Source organism: Aegilops tauschii, chromosome 3, assembly GCF_002575655.3.
Source record: "Aegilops tauschii subsp. strangulata cultivar AL8/78 chromosome 3, Aet v6.0, whole genome shotgun sequence".
NCBI classification, from domain to species: domain Eukaryota; kingdom Viridiplantae; phylum Streptophyta; class Magnoliopsida; order Poales; family Poaceae; genus Aegilops; species Aegilops tauschii.
Window position 1 is genome coordinate 478,185,697 of NC_053037.3, and position 15,726 is coordinate 478,201,422.

General features: G+C 45.3%; 2 protein-coding genes across 5 annotated transcripts; both read left to right on the forward strand.

Moving 5' to 3' along the window:
- The first annotated feature begins 1,999 nt into the window (after positions 1-1,999).
- LOC109777703 (ultraviolet-B receptor UVR8) lies at positions 2,000-6,947 on the forward strand. Of its 4 annotated transcripts, none has more exons than XM_020336282.4 (11): positions 2,000-2,718; positions 3,481-3,554; positions 3,644-3,728; positions 3,826-3,951; positions 4,058-4,294; positions 4,394-4,630; positions 5,510-5,553; positions 6,006-6,188; positions 6,315-6,405; positions 6,481-6,524; positions 6,633-6,947. In XM_020336282.4, the coding sequence occupies exons 1-11, from the start codon at positions 2,457-2,459 to the stop codon at positions 6,753-6,755; spliced, it is 1,506 nt and encodes a 501-aa protein (XP_020191871.1). In that variant the 5' UTR covers positions 2,000-2,456; the 3' UTR covers positions 6,756-6,947. The 4 variants fall into 4 exon arrangements, with proteins under 4 accessions (XP_020191871.1, XP_020191870.1, XP_045090967.1 ...); XM_045235032.2 differs by having other exon boundaries at positions 2,263-2,718; positions 4,043-4,294; XM_020336281.4 differs by having other exon boundaries at positions 2,248-2,718; positions 6,315-6,524.
- A 622-nt stretch (positions 6,948-7,569) lies between these two features.
- On the forward strand, positions 7,570-8,846 carry LOC109777700 (uncharacterized). The gene is made up of 2 exons (XM_073510879.1): positions 7,570-7,784; positions 8,065-8,846. The coding sequence occupies exons 1-2, from the start codon at positions 7,617-7,619 to the stop codon at positions 8,614-8,616; spliced, it is 720 nt and encodes a 239-aa protein (XP_073366980.1). The 5' UTR covers positions 7,570-7,616; the 3' UTR covers positions 8,617-8,846.
- The last annotated feature ends 6,880 nt before the right edge of the window (positions 8,847-15,726 follow it).

A 15,726-nucleotide genomic window follows, 5' to 3' on the forward strand; every position in this document is an offset into this window, starting at 1 on the left:
GCATAATTCCGCAGTCGTAACTAGGGTTATCCAACTACATAAGGATCGGTCGATATCCTCATGTAAAATAGTAGCTATGAAATCGTAGGGTTTTAGAGCATCTCCAGCAACTCCCCTTTCCCCAATAAACCAGCTATGCGGGAAGTTGACATAAAAAACACACTCTAACAATTCCATTGTACCGAATATTTGTTAGGATCTCACCCTAAAACCCCAACTTCGCTCTATAGAGGGGAAGATGGATCTTTCCGTATAATCCCGTCCACTTTGGTGGGAACCAACCGCTAGAGTTTTCACGTCTCGACACCGTCCCCCCTCGCCGCCACCCCATCTCACCGCCACACGCTGCCAATCGCCCGCCTCATAGCCGACGGCCCCGTTGCTACTCGCTGGCCGCCAGCGGCGTAGACGCAGCACCGCCACCTTGCTGCCACACACCGTTGACCGCCCCCTCCTCCGCTACTCGCCGGTCGCCAGCGGCGCATACGTAGCAGCCAGCCCCGTTAATGAGGGAGGCCAAGTTGGCCGACCGCACAGGGCCTCCAAACTTTTAGGGCCCCCAGTCCAGCAAATAGTACGTATATACAATATGTATAGAAAAAATGGCAATGAACGAACAAAACATGCACGTCAGTCTAGCGTTTTCGTTTTGCAACCAACCAATACACATGCGCGTACACAGCCCGGCAGCCTGCCTGTTTGTTTCCGTGACTCCCGCTTAGCACTCCCGATCCGATCGCGTGTAGCAGTTTCCGTCGGGATAGCCATCGTTATAATTTAGATCGAGAAGAGAGAGGTCTCGACTCTCTCAGGGCGAGGTCGGCAGACGTCGGCTCAGACGTGCGTATGCGGCCGCCGGCGACCGGCCACGCCCCACGGCATAGTTATAGGGCGGCACGGCGCATCGTCCCTTGCCGCATTTGTCGACGTAAGTCCTTTTATACTAGGCCCAATTTTGTGTTGCTAGTGCAGGCTACTTTCTTGTTAAATAGTTTTTCAAAAACTTACATCAAGATGAAGTCTTGTTTTATTCCATTAGCTACAAAGGCTATAATTCATAGAACTTGAATTGATTTCATATTTACTTGTGTATGTGCTATAAAATAGATCATCAACCATGTATCGTCAAAGAATCAGATGCTTTGATCCAAAAGGGCGCTATCAAATCCCAAATGACTCAATGGATTGACGACAATAGCACGTGAAAATGATGGCACGGAGAACATTTACTACAAAGATATGATGAAAGATTTCATTTCAAAAAATACTAGACGAGTGCTGCTTTTTGGTAGAAAGTGAGGTGAGTTTATAAATTTATTTCTTTAGTACCATCTTTACTATTTTACCATTAGTATATAATATATTTTCTAAATACTGTACCAAATAACACATATTTGATATTATATAATGAAAGTGTGCTTTACTTATATTAGTTCTTCAATTATATAATTATATTTTAAAAAATTAGAGCCCTATTTTGATTTTTGTCCCGGGCCCCCAAATTTCTGGAGACGGCCCTGGTAGCAGCACCAGCTCACCGCCACACGCCGCTGACCGCCCGTGCTTCCACCACTCACCGGCCGCCTCCCACTTGCGCTGGCCCCTGCCCCACCGCACCGAATGTAGAGTGCCAACTAAAACCTGTTGAAGACAATCTGGGCTTATACATGACATTAAGTGATCACATCCGAATTTCCTTTTTTTGCTAATTCTTCTACAATGGACAAAGATGATGTCTTCTGTCAAAAAAAGCATCCCATTATATTTGCAATTGGTAGCCGGCGCCTGCTTTCCATAGTCATGAGTACCATATACTTTTTCTGAAATACTAATGCAAAAGTAAAAGGGACATTTTGGGAGCATAACCTATGCCGCTTCTTGTTTTAAGAAAGAAGAGGTGCGTGTGTGTGTGCGTCATCGCCCGTAAAAGACTGAAGTCACGACCCAAAACAAGCGAAGCACGCAAGGCATATTTTAACTGGTGGACGCGGCGTGAGCCGGAGGTCAAAATCGTTCGGTGTGGTACCCGGTAGCCCCACACCCCTCTGCCCCCCGCTTCTCACCCCACCCCACACCCTCCTGGCCCGGTGACACGTACGCCCCATGGGCCCCCGCCCCCAAACCTCCGCCCTTCCAGAACCTTCCGGCCAATTCCTGGCCAGGAATCCCCGGCCCGATCCAGCGGCCCATCTCGCGCCACGTGTACGGCCCCCGCCACCTCGGCGTCTGACGTGGCGCCCCCGCCCCCGGCGAAACTGATACGCCCAAATCTCGCTGCTTCCAGCCTCACGCTCCGAAAGCAGGCGCCCGCTGCTCCCACTTCGCCAAGCCAAACCAACGCCATCTCCCTCCCTCCATCCCGTGTGGCCGCCAGCGAGCGAGAGTTCGAGAGCGAGGGCGATCGAGGGTTCGAGACGGAGGCGGCAGCGGCGGCGAGTACGGGGATTTTCGAGGAGATGAACGGCGGCGGCGGCGGCGGCGGAGGAGGGGAGGTGGGCTTCGTGGGGGGAGGCGGGGAGGAGGAGGAGATGGACGAGGACGGCGCGCGGGAGGCGGGGAAGGAGCAGGTGGTGCTGATGTGGGGCTACCTCCCCGGCGTCTCGCCGCAGCGCTCCCCGCTGCTGGGCCCCGTGCCCGTCAGGCTGCCCCCCGCGGCGGCCGGCGACGCCTGGAGGGATGTCTGCGGCGGCGGGTGCGGCTTCGCCATGGCCATCTCCGGTGACGCCTCGCGCTCTCCCTTCTCATTTTATTTTGCTCCGTTTGTGTTCTGGTACTTTCGGTGCGTTGGTTGTGCTCGTTCTTCTATTTGGCTGCGCAGATCTGCTCGGTGCGTCGGCATGCGCGGTTTCTGTGCAGGATTGCTTATTTGCTAGTAGTATTCGGTAGTGGATTTTTGGCCTGATGAGTGAAGGACGGTTTTGCGGTACAAGTACTTTGTAGGACGAGGAGCGTGTCAGAATTTTTCTTGAATTAACACACTTTTTAATCTGCTTTTGGAATAGTGACCGTGAAGTTGCATTTTCATGCTGACTAATTGGCAAGTGAAGTTGTGTGGTTGGGATTTGTGTTCTACTGAGTGCTAAACAATGAAAAGAGAGAGAGAGAGAGAGAGGAAGGGTTACATTTGTCGAGCAAAGCTTGTTTCACAAATTACTGGGGTCTTTTCTTATGATGCTCTCATGGATCATATCATTACTGGTGTGATGAAAGGAGCAGCAGGATGAAGGAGCTTGTGTTCTTCGAATGTCTATTCAAATCCTTCCTTTCCTTGAACTTGAGCATGACTGTAAATTCACCCTTTTGTTGGTTGGACCAATACCTACAGAATTTGCTGATGTACTGTACAAATTCAGACTGTTAGTTCTAGCTGCCGTTTATTCAGTGATATGCCAAACTGAAACATTTTCTGTCATTTGTTGTTCCTCGTCAATGTGATCAAGTTCTAATCAAACACTGACCTGTTTGTTTCATTTGCTTTAGAGTCTGGAAAACTCCTCACCTGGGGCTCTACTGACGATATGGGTCAAAGTTATGTGACGGCTGGGAAGCACGAGGTAAAGTTAACACACTCGTTGCCTTTGCTCTCTCCTACACGATGAGAATACTCGAAGATATTGATAACGTGGCCTCTTGTACATCTCAGGAGACTCCAGAGGCTTTTCCTCTTCCTAGTGATGTTGCGATAGCGAGGGCTGATGCTGGGTGGGCTCATTGTGTTGCAATAACCGGTATGCAGCTCATCATACATGCAGAACTTCGTGCTTTGGTAAGAGCTCAATTTTTTTTGGTATTGGTACTATTCTCATAAATGTTATACTGGATCAGATGAAGGGGTTGTCTATACATGGGGTTGGAAAGAATGTGTTCCAACTGGAAGGGTCATTGCAGACCAAGCTTCAGTTGGAACTTTGGAAAAGGATGAAAGACAGAGCGCAATTGCCAACAACCAAGGTGACGATGCTTACTACATGTCCTTTCTCAGTTCTTCATTAAGAAAATCTTCAGAAGGGTTAAATGCTTACAGATATATCACATAACAAAGGCAACTCCATTGCAGTGAGCCCCAGGTCACAGGTGTCTAGGACAAGCAGTGGAGCGGCATCTGGTCCTTCTGAAAGTAGAGGTACCGAGGAGAGCACCAAGAGGCGACGGTTGTCTCCAGCTAAACAAGGAAATGACAGTTCGACATCTGGTGATGAAAACCTTTCTGCACCACCTTGTGTTGTGACATTTAATACTGGAGTGAAAATAACGGCAGTAGCTGCTGGTGGTCGCCATACATTAGCATTATCAGGTAATGTACAATTAGTACATTTGGCAGTGCTCTAGTACTATTTTTAACCTATCTGGGGAACTTTGCGGATTAAGACCCAATATTTCTTGAAAACTTCAGATTTTGGTCAGGTATGGGGTTGGGGATATGGAGGAGAAGGGCAACTGGGTCTGGGGTCCAGAATTCGTACAGTTTCCTCCCCTCACCCTATACCTTGCATTGAATCAACATCGTACGGCAAGGATCGGCTATCAGCTATGAAAGGCAACAAAAACGCTGAAGGACAAATTAATAAAGTAACAGGAAATCGTGTGACGGCCATTGCGTGTGGAGGCCGCCATAGTGTTGTGGTAACGGGTTAGTTCTTTCTTTCAGTCTCTTTCTGGTATTTCTTTTATTGTATCCTTGTAGAGACAGTACCAATCATTTTTGGTCTCAAGATGGCATGGGTCAATAACTAAAGTTGGACACATTATGTGTGGGCAACAGTAGATATTTGAATATTTCCTTTTTTTGCGGGGGACAGTAGACATTTCCAACGGGTCAGTTTAAGTTTGGCGCCAGTGTAAAATAATATTTATGGTGTATCCAAGAATGAAAATCCAATTGCTGCCAGCTTGTTCCACTGGAGCAAAGTGATGGTGCTTACAGGAAAAAAAGGTTACTGTGTGGTACTGCTTAGACCCTATTCGGTAGTCAAGCATGTAAGATACCATTAGCTTACCGTAGGGACTTTCCCTACAGTTTGCTGGTCAAAAAAAGATACCATTAGCTTACTTGTAGGAGAGATATCCATCTAGGTATTTCCAACCAAAATGTTGAATGGGAGTATTTCCTGGACAAATTCACAATCATGAGATTTATAGAACTAAGATGAGTTGCTTATGGGGGACATTCCTCCATTGAAGCCACAACATTAGCAATTGTTCAGTTCTTAAGAGTACTGCCCTTTTCAATTGTACATATCACGGATTGCTGAAGAGGGCCTGAGGTCTTGGGAGTTGATGGCTTGACCATGTTTCTGGGGAGGCATTTGATTAGCAGCTAGTCCCTTTTTTTGGCTTCTGGGTTGGTCCTGGCCTTGTCCCCTTAAATGCAAGACAGAGTCCGCAGTCGTCCCTCTTTCTTTTCTTAATAGAATGTCAGTGCTCCTGCCCTGTTACTTCAGAAAAACACAGCCCCTTAATTTTAGTCAAAATTTCCCCTGCCTTTTTAACAGCTAGCTCTTGTTTGCAGATTCAGGAGCACTTCTTGCATTTGGGTGGGGACTGTACGGGCAGGTTAGTTTTTTCTATTTCACCACATAGTTTGATCAAACAAGTTTGTGATCCCAGTAATATATTTTGTATTGACTAAAAGTTATAACAATGGATCAGAGGATATACTTGGGGTAGAAGTGTATATGTCTTAGTATGCCAGAACTCACCAATGGATCAACATGATCCGCCACTCACAAGACTTGTTTACCATCTCAAAATGGTTTTATCTTGCAATTGTATTCCTCAAGACAGCAAATCTATGGTGGCAATTCTGATATAATTTTATGCATATATGAGGAAGTATGTGTCGGAAACTGTTTGGGTTTCATTTTTTGCATTTTGCATTGATAACAATGATTAAGGTGACATACTTGATTAGTCTGTATGTTTTTTTGCGGGTGGATTAGTCTATATGTTTTGACCTGACATATTCATAAAATCAGTGTTTTTAATCACTGTCCTTTATTTTTCAGTGTGGACAAGGGAATACAGATGATGTGTTGAGCCCAACATGTGTATCAGCTATTCTGGGAGTCAAGATGCAAGATGTTGCCGCAGGGTTATGGCATACAGTATCCATATCTGCAGATGGTGATGTCTATTCGTTTGGAGGCAACCAGTTCGGGCAGCTGGGGATTGGTTCTGATCAAGCTGAGGTGGGAACTTTGATTCCTTTTTCCACTCTTATTACATAGTAACATAATCTGATTCAAGATTGGTTCTGATAAAGCTGTCTGTTCACTACACCAAATCCATAAGAATGATATTTTGTTTTGATGCAGACTATACCAAAACTGGTGGATGCCCCCAGCTTGGAAAATAAGAATGCAAGATCGGTGTCTTGTGGAGCTCGTCACAGTGCAATAATAACAGGTACTATATTGTTGAGACATGGAAGTGACAGTTGCTGTATTTCTTTGATTCTAACACTTACGAAATTTCCTACAGATGAAGGCGAAGTCTTCTGCTGGGGATGGAACAAGTACGGCCAGGTAGGTATCTCTTTGCTTTACTACTACGATTTTTCACAGGTGAGGTGGGGAAAAACCTTGGTGTGATGTGATCTCTGATCTGAGCTTTGGAGTTGCGCGTGCGTGCAGCTGGGCCTCGGCGACTCCATGGACAGAAACGTGCCCTGCATCGTCCCCGTGGATGAGTACCACCTGCTGAACGTGTCGTGCGGCTGGTGGCACACCTTAGTGCTCGCGGAGTCCCCGACGTGATGCCGAACCCCTAGCGAAGGAGGAGCCGAACTGCGCCCCGTAGGTCAGGTGACAATTTTGTTAGGAGTTTGGTAGACCCATCATCCACCCAGGTCCCTTGTACATACATGAATGACGGTGCATACAGTGACAATGTGTATCCATCTATTAATTATTCCCTGTGCACTGGTACAGAGTGCAGCATTGGACGGACAGGTTTGTATTGCGCTGTGTGTATACAGTCGAGTTAGGAGGATTTGCTCGCACTGTTTGATTGTGTATACTTAGAGTGTTTCACAAAAAACTACCAGTTTAGGGGTTCGCGTCCCACAGAACTACCACTTTTTTAAAAGTGGCCGAAAACTACCAAAAATACGAAAAAACGTGACTAAAAACTATCAGGTTGACTGAATGGTTGTTTTGACCGTTTTAACCGCGATCCTGACTTGAGTGGCCCACGTGCCAGGCTGGCAGCCTGGCTAACGGCGCGCGCGGGGCCGTTAGAGCCGCTCGTCGGTCGCACCTGGTCGGGACCAGGTCATAACCTGGCCGACCGGGCCGCTCGTCCCCACCAGCTCTCTCACTCTCCCCGAGCTCACTCCACTCCTCTCTGCTCTCCTCTGCTTCTGTTTCTTCTTCTCGTGCTCCGGCGACGCCGCGACCGTCGTGGCCGAACAGCAACGAGACGTCGGACGACGATGACGAGTACATGAGCGAGTTCGAGTTCAGCAGCATGCAGATGGAGTACTTTGTAAGTCAGCTCAGTCTATCCTCTCCCTCTCCTGTCTGTTCTGTTCTAGGGTTAGGGTTAGGGTTAGGGTTTGATGATATTTGAGATTTTTCTATTTAAGTTGATATATGTGAGTTGTTCTTGATATAGATATGCTTTTGCATTTGCAGCAAACTCCTGACACTGTGATAGACCCTAGTTTCTGTGGGCTTGTGACTGAATCTGACAGAAGGTACATCCTGCATAGGCAGAGGGCGGGCAAGTTTGTGGCATTTGAAGGCACTGACACTGGCAGGAGATTCATAGGATGTGCTACTGAGGTAATGGACCAAGTTGGTGTGGATTTGATTAGCTTGAATTTCTGCTATGTAGTGGAAACAGACTGTTTAGTTGCTGTTTTTCTGAATTTTCCTTAAGTCTGAAAATATTGGTATGTCTGAATACTGTACTTGTAGTAAAGAGCACTGGAAACATATGAAACATATTGTTGTATTGTATTTTTAGTATAGAACTAACTAGCTAGTGTAGCTTATGTCATTATTGTTTATGATTTGTTATTCTGAATTTGCTTGTTCACTGTAAATTTAAATTGATTTTCAGGATGGTGTGAACTGTGGTATTCTGGAGTGGGTAGATGCCCCCTGGCCTGTAATTCTGCAAAGGTGCTTAAGCAAGCTCTGGGATATGTATCATGAGCAGAACCTTGGTAGAGCCCAGGATAATGAGGCTCATGGGATAGAGGTTGCAAAACTGCAGAAGGAGCTTGATTCTCTGGCCAATCAGTATAGCCAGCTGGTGGATGATGTGTCCAAGTTGTTTGATTTTCAGGATGGAATCAAATCTCATGACATGGATTGCACAAGCCAGGCAATCAATGAACTGAAGGAGAAGAAGAAGCAACTTGAGGAGCAGGCAAAGATTGAGCTTCAAATGGAGAAGCTTAAGCTCAAGAAAGAACAAAGGTGCATCCTTCAGAGTCAAGCTGATATAATCCAAAACACAAGGAAGGCCATGAAGGAGCTAGAGGTGGAGAAAGATCTCCTTAAAGAAGAGAAGAAGAAGCTGGAGAATGTCATTGCTGAGCTCCTTAAGGTTGGTCATGGGTGCAAGGAAAAGCTGGACAAGATAAATGAAGTTGTGATGGAGGAGTGAAGTGGCAGTTCTGGATGGTAAGTATATATGAGGCCTATATATATAATTGGCATAGGAATGATCAGTCTGATGCAAGTATGCCCTGATCTACCTATGAACTACCTTTGAACTACCTAAGAACTGTAATGGGTTCAGATCATTTTGGTTGGTGTGGGGGTGGTGTTTGCCCTGATCTGTACTGCCCAAATATTATCCTGCTGCTGAGAACTGGTGCTAAGTTAAGTTAAGAACTAAATTATCTAAGTCTGATGTAGTTTATTTGTGTGTGTTGTATCATAAGTTCTTGCTGAGATCTGTTTACTTCATAAATTGCTTCATCACAGGTTCAGACAAATTCAGAGAAGTTTGAAAGACATCTAGTCTCACATAGATAGCATTTAGTCTTACATAGATAGGACATGGACACTGAAATTGTTCAAAGACACTTAAACTGACAGAACTGAATCTCACTGAGATTGCAAACACCCTGATAAACTGATATAACTAAACTGACAGAACTGAATCTCACATAGATCTGGCGATAACTGTTTTAACTGAATCTGAAACTTACAGTTTCAGATTGTTAGGCCCCTGCCCTGCTATGCGACCTGACCGTCGCACCTCTTGCTTGACTTGAGTGGTAGGTGGCAGCTCTGGCACCTCCTCTTCGTCTCCATCGATGACGATGATGGGAGGAAGACGTCGGCGAGCCAGCAGTGCTGGTGGGGCGATGATCTGCAGGTCCTCGTCGTCGTTGCCCATAGTAGTTGGAGTTGTAGCTTGTGCTGGAGGGATATAGCGGTGGGCTGCCCACCGTTCCCTCTGCCCAGCATCGCCGGAGTCCGCCTCCTTCATTGCCCACAGCAACATGTCGATGGGCATGATACCCTTACCTGGGGTTGCATAGCGCTGGTCCATGCGCTGCTTCTCCTCAGTCGTCGCCTTGTTCCTCACCTCTTCTGATGCATCCACGAGCCCTTGTGCGCTGCTGTATCTCATGGCAATCTTCATGTAGTCCAGGAAGAGGTCTTCGTCACCGCGAGCAGACCCAAAAAGCATGGCAACCCAGCCCTTGCCGGTGGGGAAGGGGTTCAGCCATGGGTCTGGCGTAGAGGAAGAACCAGCCATGGATGTAGGTGGAGTGAGGTTTTCGAGAGAGAGGTAGAGTGAGCAGAGATAGAGTGAGTTGTTGGGCTACTTAAATGTTGGAGTGTAGGAAGTGCGGTGGAGTGTGACAGTGGGGAAGTGGTAGATTGAGTGATGAGAAATGGTGGTAGTTGTGTTGCAATTAAAGTCTTTGTTGAAACCCAGCAACTTGGAACTTGTGTGCTCAAACAGTGGAGTAGTTGATGGCAAAGTATTTCAAAAATTAGAGTGACCAAAAAATCACATTTCAGCAAAGCCCAAGTATAGAAACATTCAGATAAATGCAGGTAGATGGATTCAGGCATAAGTTCAGACTTAAAAATATTGTGCCATGGATACATTTCTTAGAAAATAAGCATAGTCTTTATCATAGATTTTCCAACAACCCAAACATAGATAGTTCAGAAAATAAGCATAGTCTTTAGCATAGATTCAGGCAGCCACATTGCATCGTCTTCATCACGGTTGGTGCATCTCCTGAACTGCATCCTTCACTGCAATCATAAAGTTCAGAAAGTTCAGAACAAGACAAGATTCAAAGCAAGACTAAGAACAAGATTCAGGGCAATATTGAGCACAAGACAAGCAGATTCAGAAACACCACAATTTAGTCAGAAACTACCGCGTTGAACTAATCCCAATCTTGTCTTCCTTCTGCTGCAGCCAGGATCTGAGTCCATCTCTTCCTTGTTGCTTGGAATCGATGGAAAGATGCCTGTCTCTGGCCCACCAGATGATTAGTTCATCTGTGATGTTGGTTCCTTCTGGGAACACCTCCTTGAACTGCTTCACGTCATTCTGGTTGCGTTCCGCCATAATCATGGCAGCAATCCTCTGGCGTCGCTCCTGTGCCTGTGCTCGACGGTTGGCCCTCCTTTCAGCCCTAGCAACCTCGTCTTGTTAATCAACTACCTCTCCTAACTGTGGATCCATCAGTGGCGGCTAGGTTTTGGTCAAGGGGAATGAGGCGCAGGGATCCAGTGGTTTCTGGTGGCCTCTCTTATGTAGACAGTGTGGCAGGCTTGGTGGGTTAGTTAGGTCCAACACGGAAGCCCACCATCAGGCCCATGTTACACCACAAATTTGATAGAAGTACAGTCAGGTTCGGTCAGGTTCACACAAATTCAGACATACTCATGCAGAAAAGTACAGACATGTTCAAAACAAAGTGAAACAGGTTCTAAACTAATTCAAACAGGTTCAAAGAGAGAAGTTCTACCTTTTTATAGTGTCAGTTACCACTGGCATACAAATAACCCCTCAATCTGCTGCTTGCAAACCTCTTCCTTTTGTTACCAGATCTTGGTGCACTGAATCCCTTGCCTCTCCCTCCACCTGCAGGCCTACCCCTTTTAGCTGTTGTAGTAGGAGCTGGTGCAGATGCAGCAGGAGCTGGTGCTCTTGCATGTGGTGCTGGTGCTGATGCAGCAGGAGCTGGTGCTCTTGCACTAGGGGCTGGTGCTCTTGGAGTTTGTACTGGAGCAGATGGAGCAGGTGCATAGACTGCCCTGTTTTCCTACATTAAAGGTCCAACTTAACTTAGATTACACTATGTAAAAGGAAACATTGCTCTAATGCTTGATAATTACCTGGTGTTTGTTTTTCCTCATTTGCAGTTTAGGCCTAAGAGTCTTATTGCAACTTGTATACTTGTGTCCTTCCAACCCACAATTTCCACAGGTAATTGTTCCCATCCTACTGGTGTCTCTTGGGGCAGGAACTTCAAACTCTCCTTTCCTCCTTGCAGTTTGTTTTCTGCCTGCCTTTTCTTTGAACACAGGAGGTTCAATGTCTGGAGTGTTTGTGTGAGGCCAGAAATCTGGACCAGGAACAGGGTATATAATTTCTTTGTATGTCTCCAAATAAAGTGGCTTCTTGAAAAAGTCATTGACATAGTCCTCAGGATGCAGCTTTTGCTTTGTCAGTACAGATATGCCATGACTGCAAGGTACACCAGTCATGTTCCATCTCTTGCAGTCACATGTATACCCTTCCATGTCCACACAATACTGTTTTTCTTTGCTAGTAACTTGCCAAATTGTTGGACCAGCTCTGTCAGCCTGACAATACTTGGCATACTGCTTGTTCTCTTCTAAAATCTCTCAGTAGGTTGGTGTGATTGTCCACCTGCTAATCTGTAACTCCTCCCTAGTTTGTTGCCTCTTGATCATTTGCTTGGTCCTAATCCCTTCAAACATTGTCCTTATTGGTTTGGCCCTAACATCCAGTATCATCTTGTTGAAGACTTCACTTAGATTGTTCACAACTAAATCTGTTTTGCAAGTATGATCCATAGCAAACCTAGCCCAAGTAGAGACCTCAATTTTTTGAGCCATTTCCAAGCATCCTCAGACTGTGCTTTCAGCTCTGCCATGCCTAGTTCATGCCCATGTTTAGTGTAGGAGTATCTAGCCTTGTCAATACACTTCTTTAGTTCCTGGCCTCTAAATCCAGCAGATTGAAAATTTGCATATATGTGCCTAAGACAATACCTTTGAGGTGAATCAGGGAATACCTCATTTATTGCCTTAAGCAAGCCCTGCACATTCACAAATTATTAATACAATTGAAAAATGAAATAATTAAAAAAACTAATAACATAAATTGCTCAATGAAATTCTTCCCAACCTTTTGCCTGTCAGAAATGATAGTGTATGTTCCAAATTTGTTGCCACTGCCAATGCAACATCTCAATTGAGTTAAAAACCAATTCCAACTTTCACCATCTTCCTTGTCAACCACACCAAAAGCTATAGGATAAATATTGTTGTTTCCATCCCTTCCTGTGGCTGCAAGAATTTGCTGTCCAGTGGTTAACTTGATGAAGCATCCATCAAGACCTATAAATGGTCTGCAACCATTAAGGAAACCTTCCTTTGAAGCTGCTAAACAATAGAACATATACTTGAATCTAGGAGTAGGTGATGGGTTCTCTGGATCTTCAAATGTTGTTACTATACACCTGCTACCTGGGTTTGTGTCAAGAACTGCTTGAAGATAATCCCTGAGCCTCAAGTACTGCTGCTTGTGGTCACCTTGAACTACATCAACAACCTTCCTCCTTGCCCTATATGCCACACTTCTTGATACATCCACTGCAAACTTAGTCTTGGTCTTCTTAATTAATGCATCCACAGGAGATCTAATGTCTTCTCTCAATGCTGCCTCTACTGAACTTGACATCCACTTAGTAGTAACCTTTGTGGACTCTCCACATGCTCCACAAGTGTGCAACATATCACACTTCTTGATGCAGAATGTTTTTTCATGAGCTAACTTAGAGGCACATATATAAAAATCACATCCCTGGGCGGCTCTCTCTGAGCACCAAACAATAATCCTATCTGGGGCATTTCTGTGGTATTGAAAATTTCTCAAAGTCCTAATGTGAAAATCCCTAAGTGCATCTCTGAACTCATACACAGTGGTGAAGCACAAGCCCTTACAGAACTGTTCTACTGGTCCTTGAAGTTTGTGATCATACCATATCCTGTCTTTCAACTTCTTATTCCTTCTCTTCCTACCACTTGGTAGTTTATAGGATCCTTCAGGCTCATCTTCTTCATCACTGATGCCATAATCACCAGGGAAACATTTTTCATCTGCTTCAGTGAACCAATCTGCTTTCTCCATTTTCTCAACCTCATGGTGGGATCTACTAGTTGGACCAGGTTTTCTCACTACCTTCAGTTTCTGTACCACTGCCGTATCTTGTTTTGCAGCTTCATCTTCAGAGGAATACTCTGACTGAAAATCCACATTGTTCCCATCTGAACCTGAATTTGCAGCTTCATCATCAAAAACAAATTCAGACACATCAGTGTCACCTTCAAAATGGTTAAGTTCAGCCTCTCTCTGCACCATGCTTTTCTTCAGCTCTTCCTTTCTGTCCATGCTTATATCCACCACCTTAGTGCAACTTTGTTGAGTGTTAATGCAATGTTCAGTAAAATAACTATCTCTGTTTTCATGATTTTCATCTGCATTACATTCCTCAAGAGCTCCCACTACTCTTATGTTCAGAAAATTTTCATTATGAGAGTGTGCCAACATCTGCTGCACATCATCTTCACAGCATATTTTATCTAAACCTTCTAATCCTTTCTCCTCATCAAATACATAGTACATATAATCATCAGCCACAAAGCCCTCACTCCCAATAAGAGAAAGCATTGTCAAATATGATATGTCTGACTGGTATAAATTTCGAACCACAGATTCTCTGGCATTGAAATGGAACCAAATTGACCACTTTGGGTCATCAATTCTGAAAATTATAAAATGAAATACCTTTATTAACTGAAAACAGGATAACAGAACCTAACTAGGCACAATATTGAGTTTCTGTCAAACTGCTTTTTTCAGTTTCTTACACAACAAAGTATGCACAATACTAACAATTTCCAAGGTCACCATAACTGAATCTAACCATGCAAAAAACTAGCCTAATTTACTTATTCTCTGAATCTCTGAATCTCTGAATCTCACAACCATGCAAAAAACTATGCCGTACCTGCCGCCGCCCGCAGAACGAGGAAGCTTCCGCCGACCTTGAGCTCTGCTTCTTGTCGTCGACGGTGGTCGCGCCGGCGCCGACCAATCCAACGCTAGCGGAAGGATTAGACTCGGACTGAGAAGGCTGCTGCGCCGTGCTGCCGCCCGGAGGTATGCCTGAATCGCCGCCGGAGTTTGCATCCACAGCCGCCATGGCTGGCGACGGCTAGGGCTAGGGAGTGAGCTCGGGGGAGAGTGAGAGAGCTGGTGGGGACGAGCGGCCCGGTCGGTCAGGTTATGACCTGATCCCGACCAGGTGCGACCGACGAGCGGCTCTAACGGCCCCGCGCGCGCGCGCCGTTAGCCGTTAGGCGGGCCGCCAGCCTGGCACGTGGGCCACTCAAGTCAGAATCGCGGTTAAAACGGTCAAAACAACCATTCAATCAACCTGGTAGTTTTTAGTCACGTTTTTACGTATTTTTGGTAGTTTTCGGCCATTTTTAAAAAAGTGGTAGTTCTGTGGGACGCGAACCCCTAAACTGGTAGTTTTTTGTCAAACACTCGTATACTTACATTCTACTAGTAGGTTCAAAGAGCGCGTAATTTGTGCTTGTATGGTGCTCCATCACTTCCAGCTATCTTAACAGAGTTGTAACTTCAACTGCAAAGTGCGTTGTCGTCTGTCACCTTTGTTTTGCTCCCGAAGAACTTTTAGACGTGTCGAAAAATCAAAACCAAGTAAGAAGGCATACATACATTTGTGATTTGTCTAACTTGCGAGTTTCCTCGCGGCACGCGGAAATAGCATAGCAACAAGAACATGCAATTGCTCGTTGCAAACGATCCAGTTAGCTAGCAAATGTTCTATCTTTTCCTTCGATTTCGAGACAAGCATCCGGATTGGACAGGTGAACAAGCCGCCGTCGTTTCGTCCGCAGATGATCTATCCACTGTGCTTCAGTCCCTTTGAGTTAGACCGACCATTGATGAGTTGTATGTCCAACTAGAACCTGCACTGATAATTCCAACTTTTTCTTCAGACAATGACAATTCCAACTGATCAGACGCCAGAAGAATGATGCAACATCGTGATACAACAAGTCCAGGAAAGGATATATGCAAGAGCGGAAGCTTTTTGTTCTGTATACTAATTACGCGCACTTCCATATGGATTGTTATATCACAGTCACACCCCATCAGAGCGAAAGAACATATCATGTGGCGGTGATGGGACGGCCCATCAACGCTACGTGCTCGCTCGCTCGGTCGCCGCCCATGCTTCATTCGCTCAATCAACAGTTAACCGGTTGATGATGGATGACCATTGATCGATTGACTTATTGACCGACCACTCAAAAAACAAAAGATTGATTTCTTGACCATTGAATTTCCGAGGAAAATAAATCAAAGATTTTGAAAAAAGCTCACAAAATTGAATAAAATATTCATGAAGTTGAAAAAGGTTAATAAATGTGAATTTTTTTATGGATT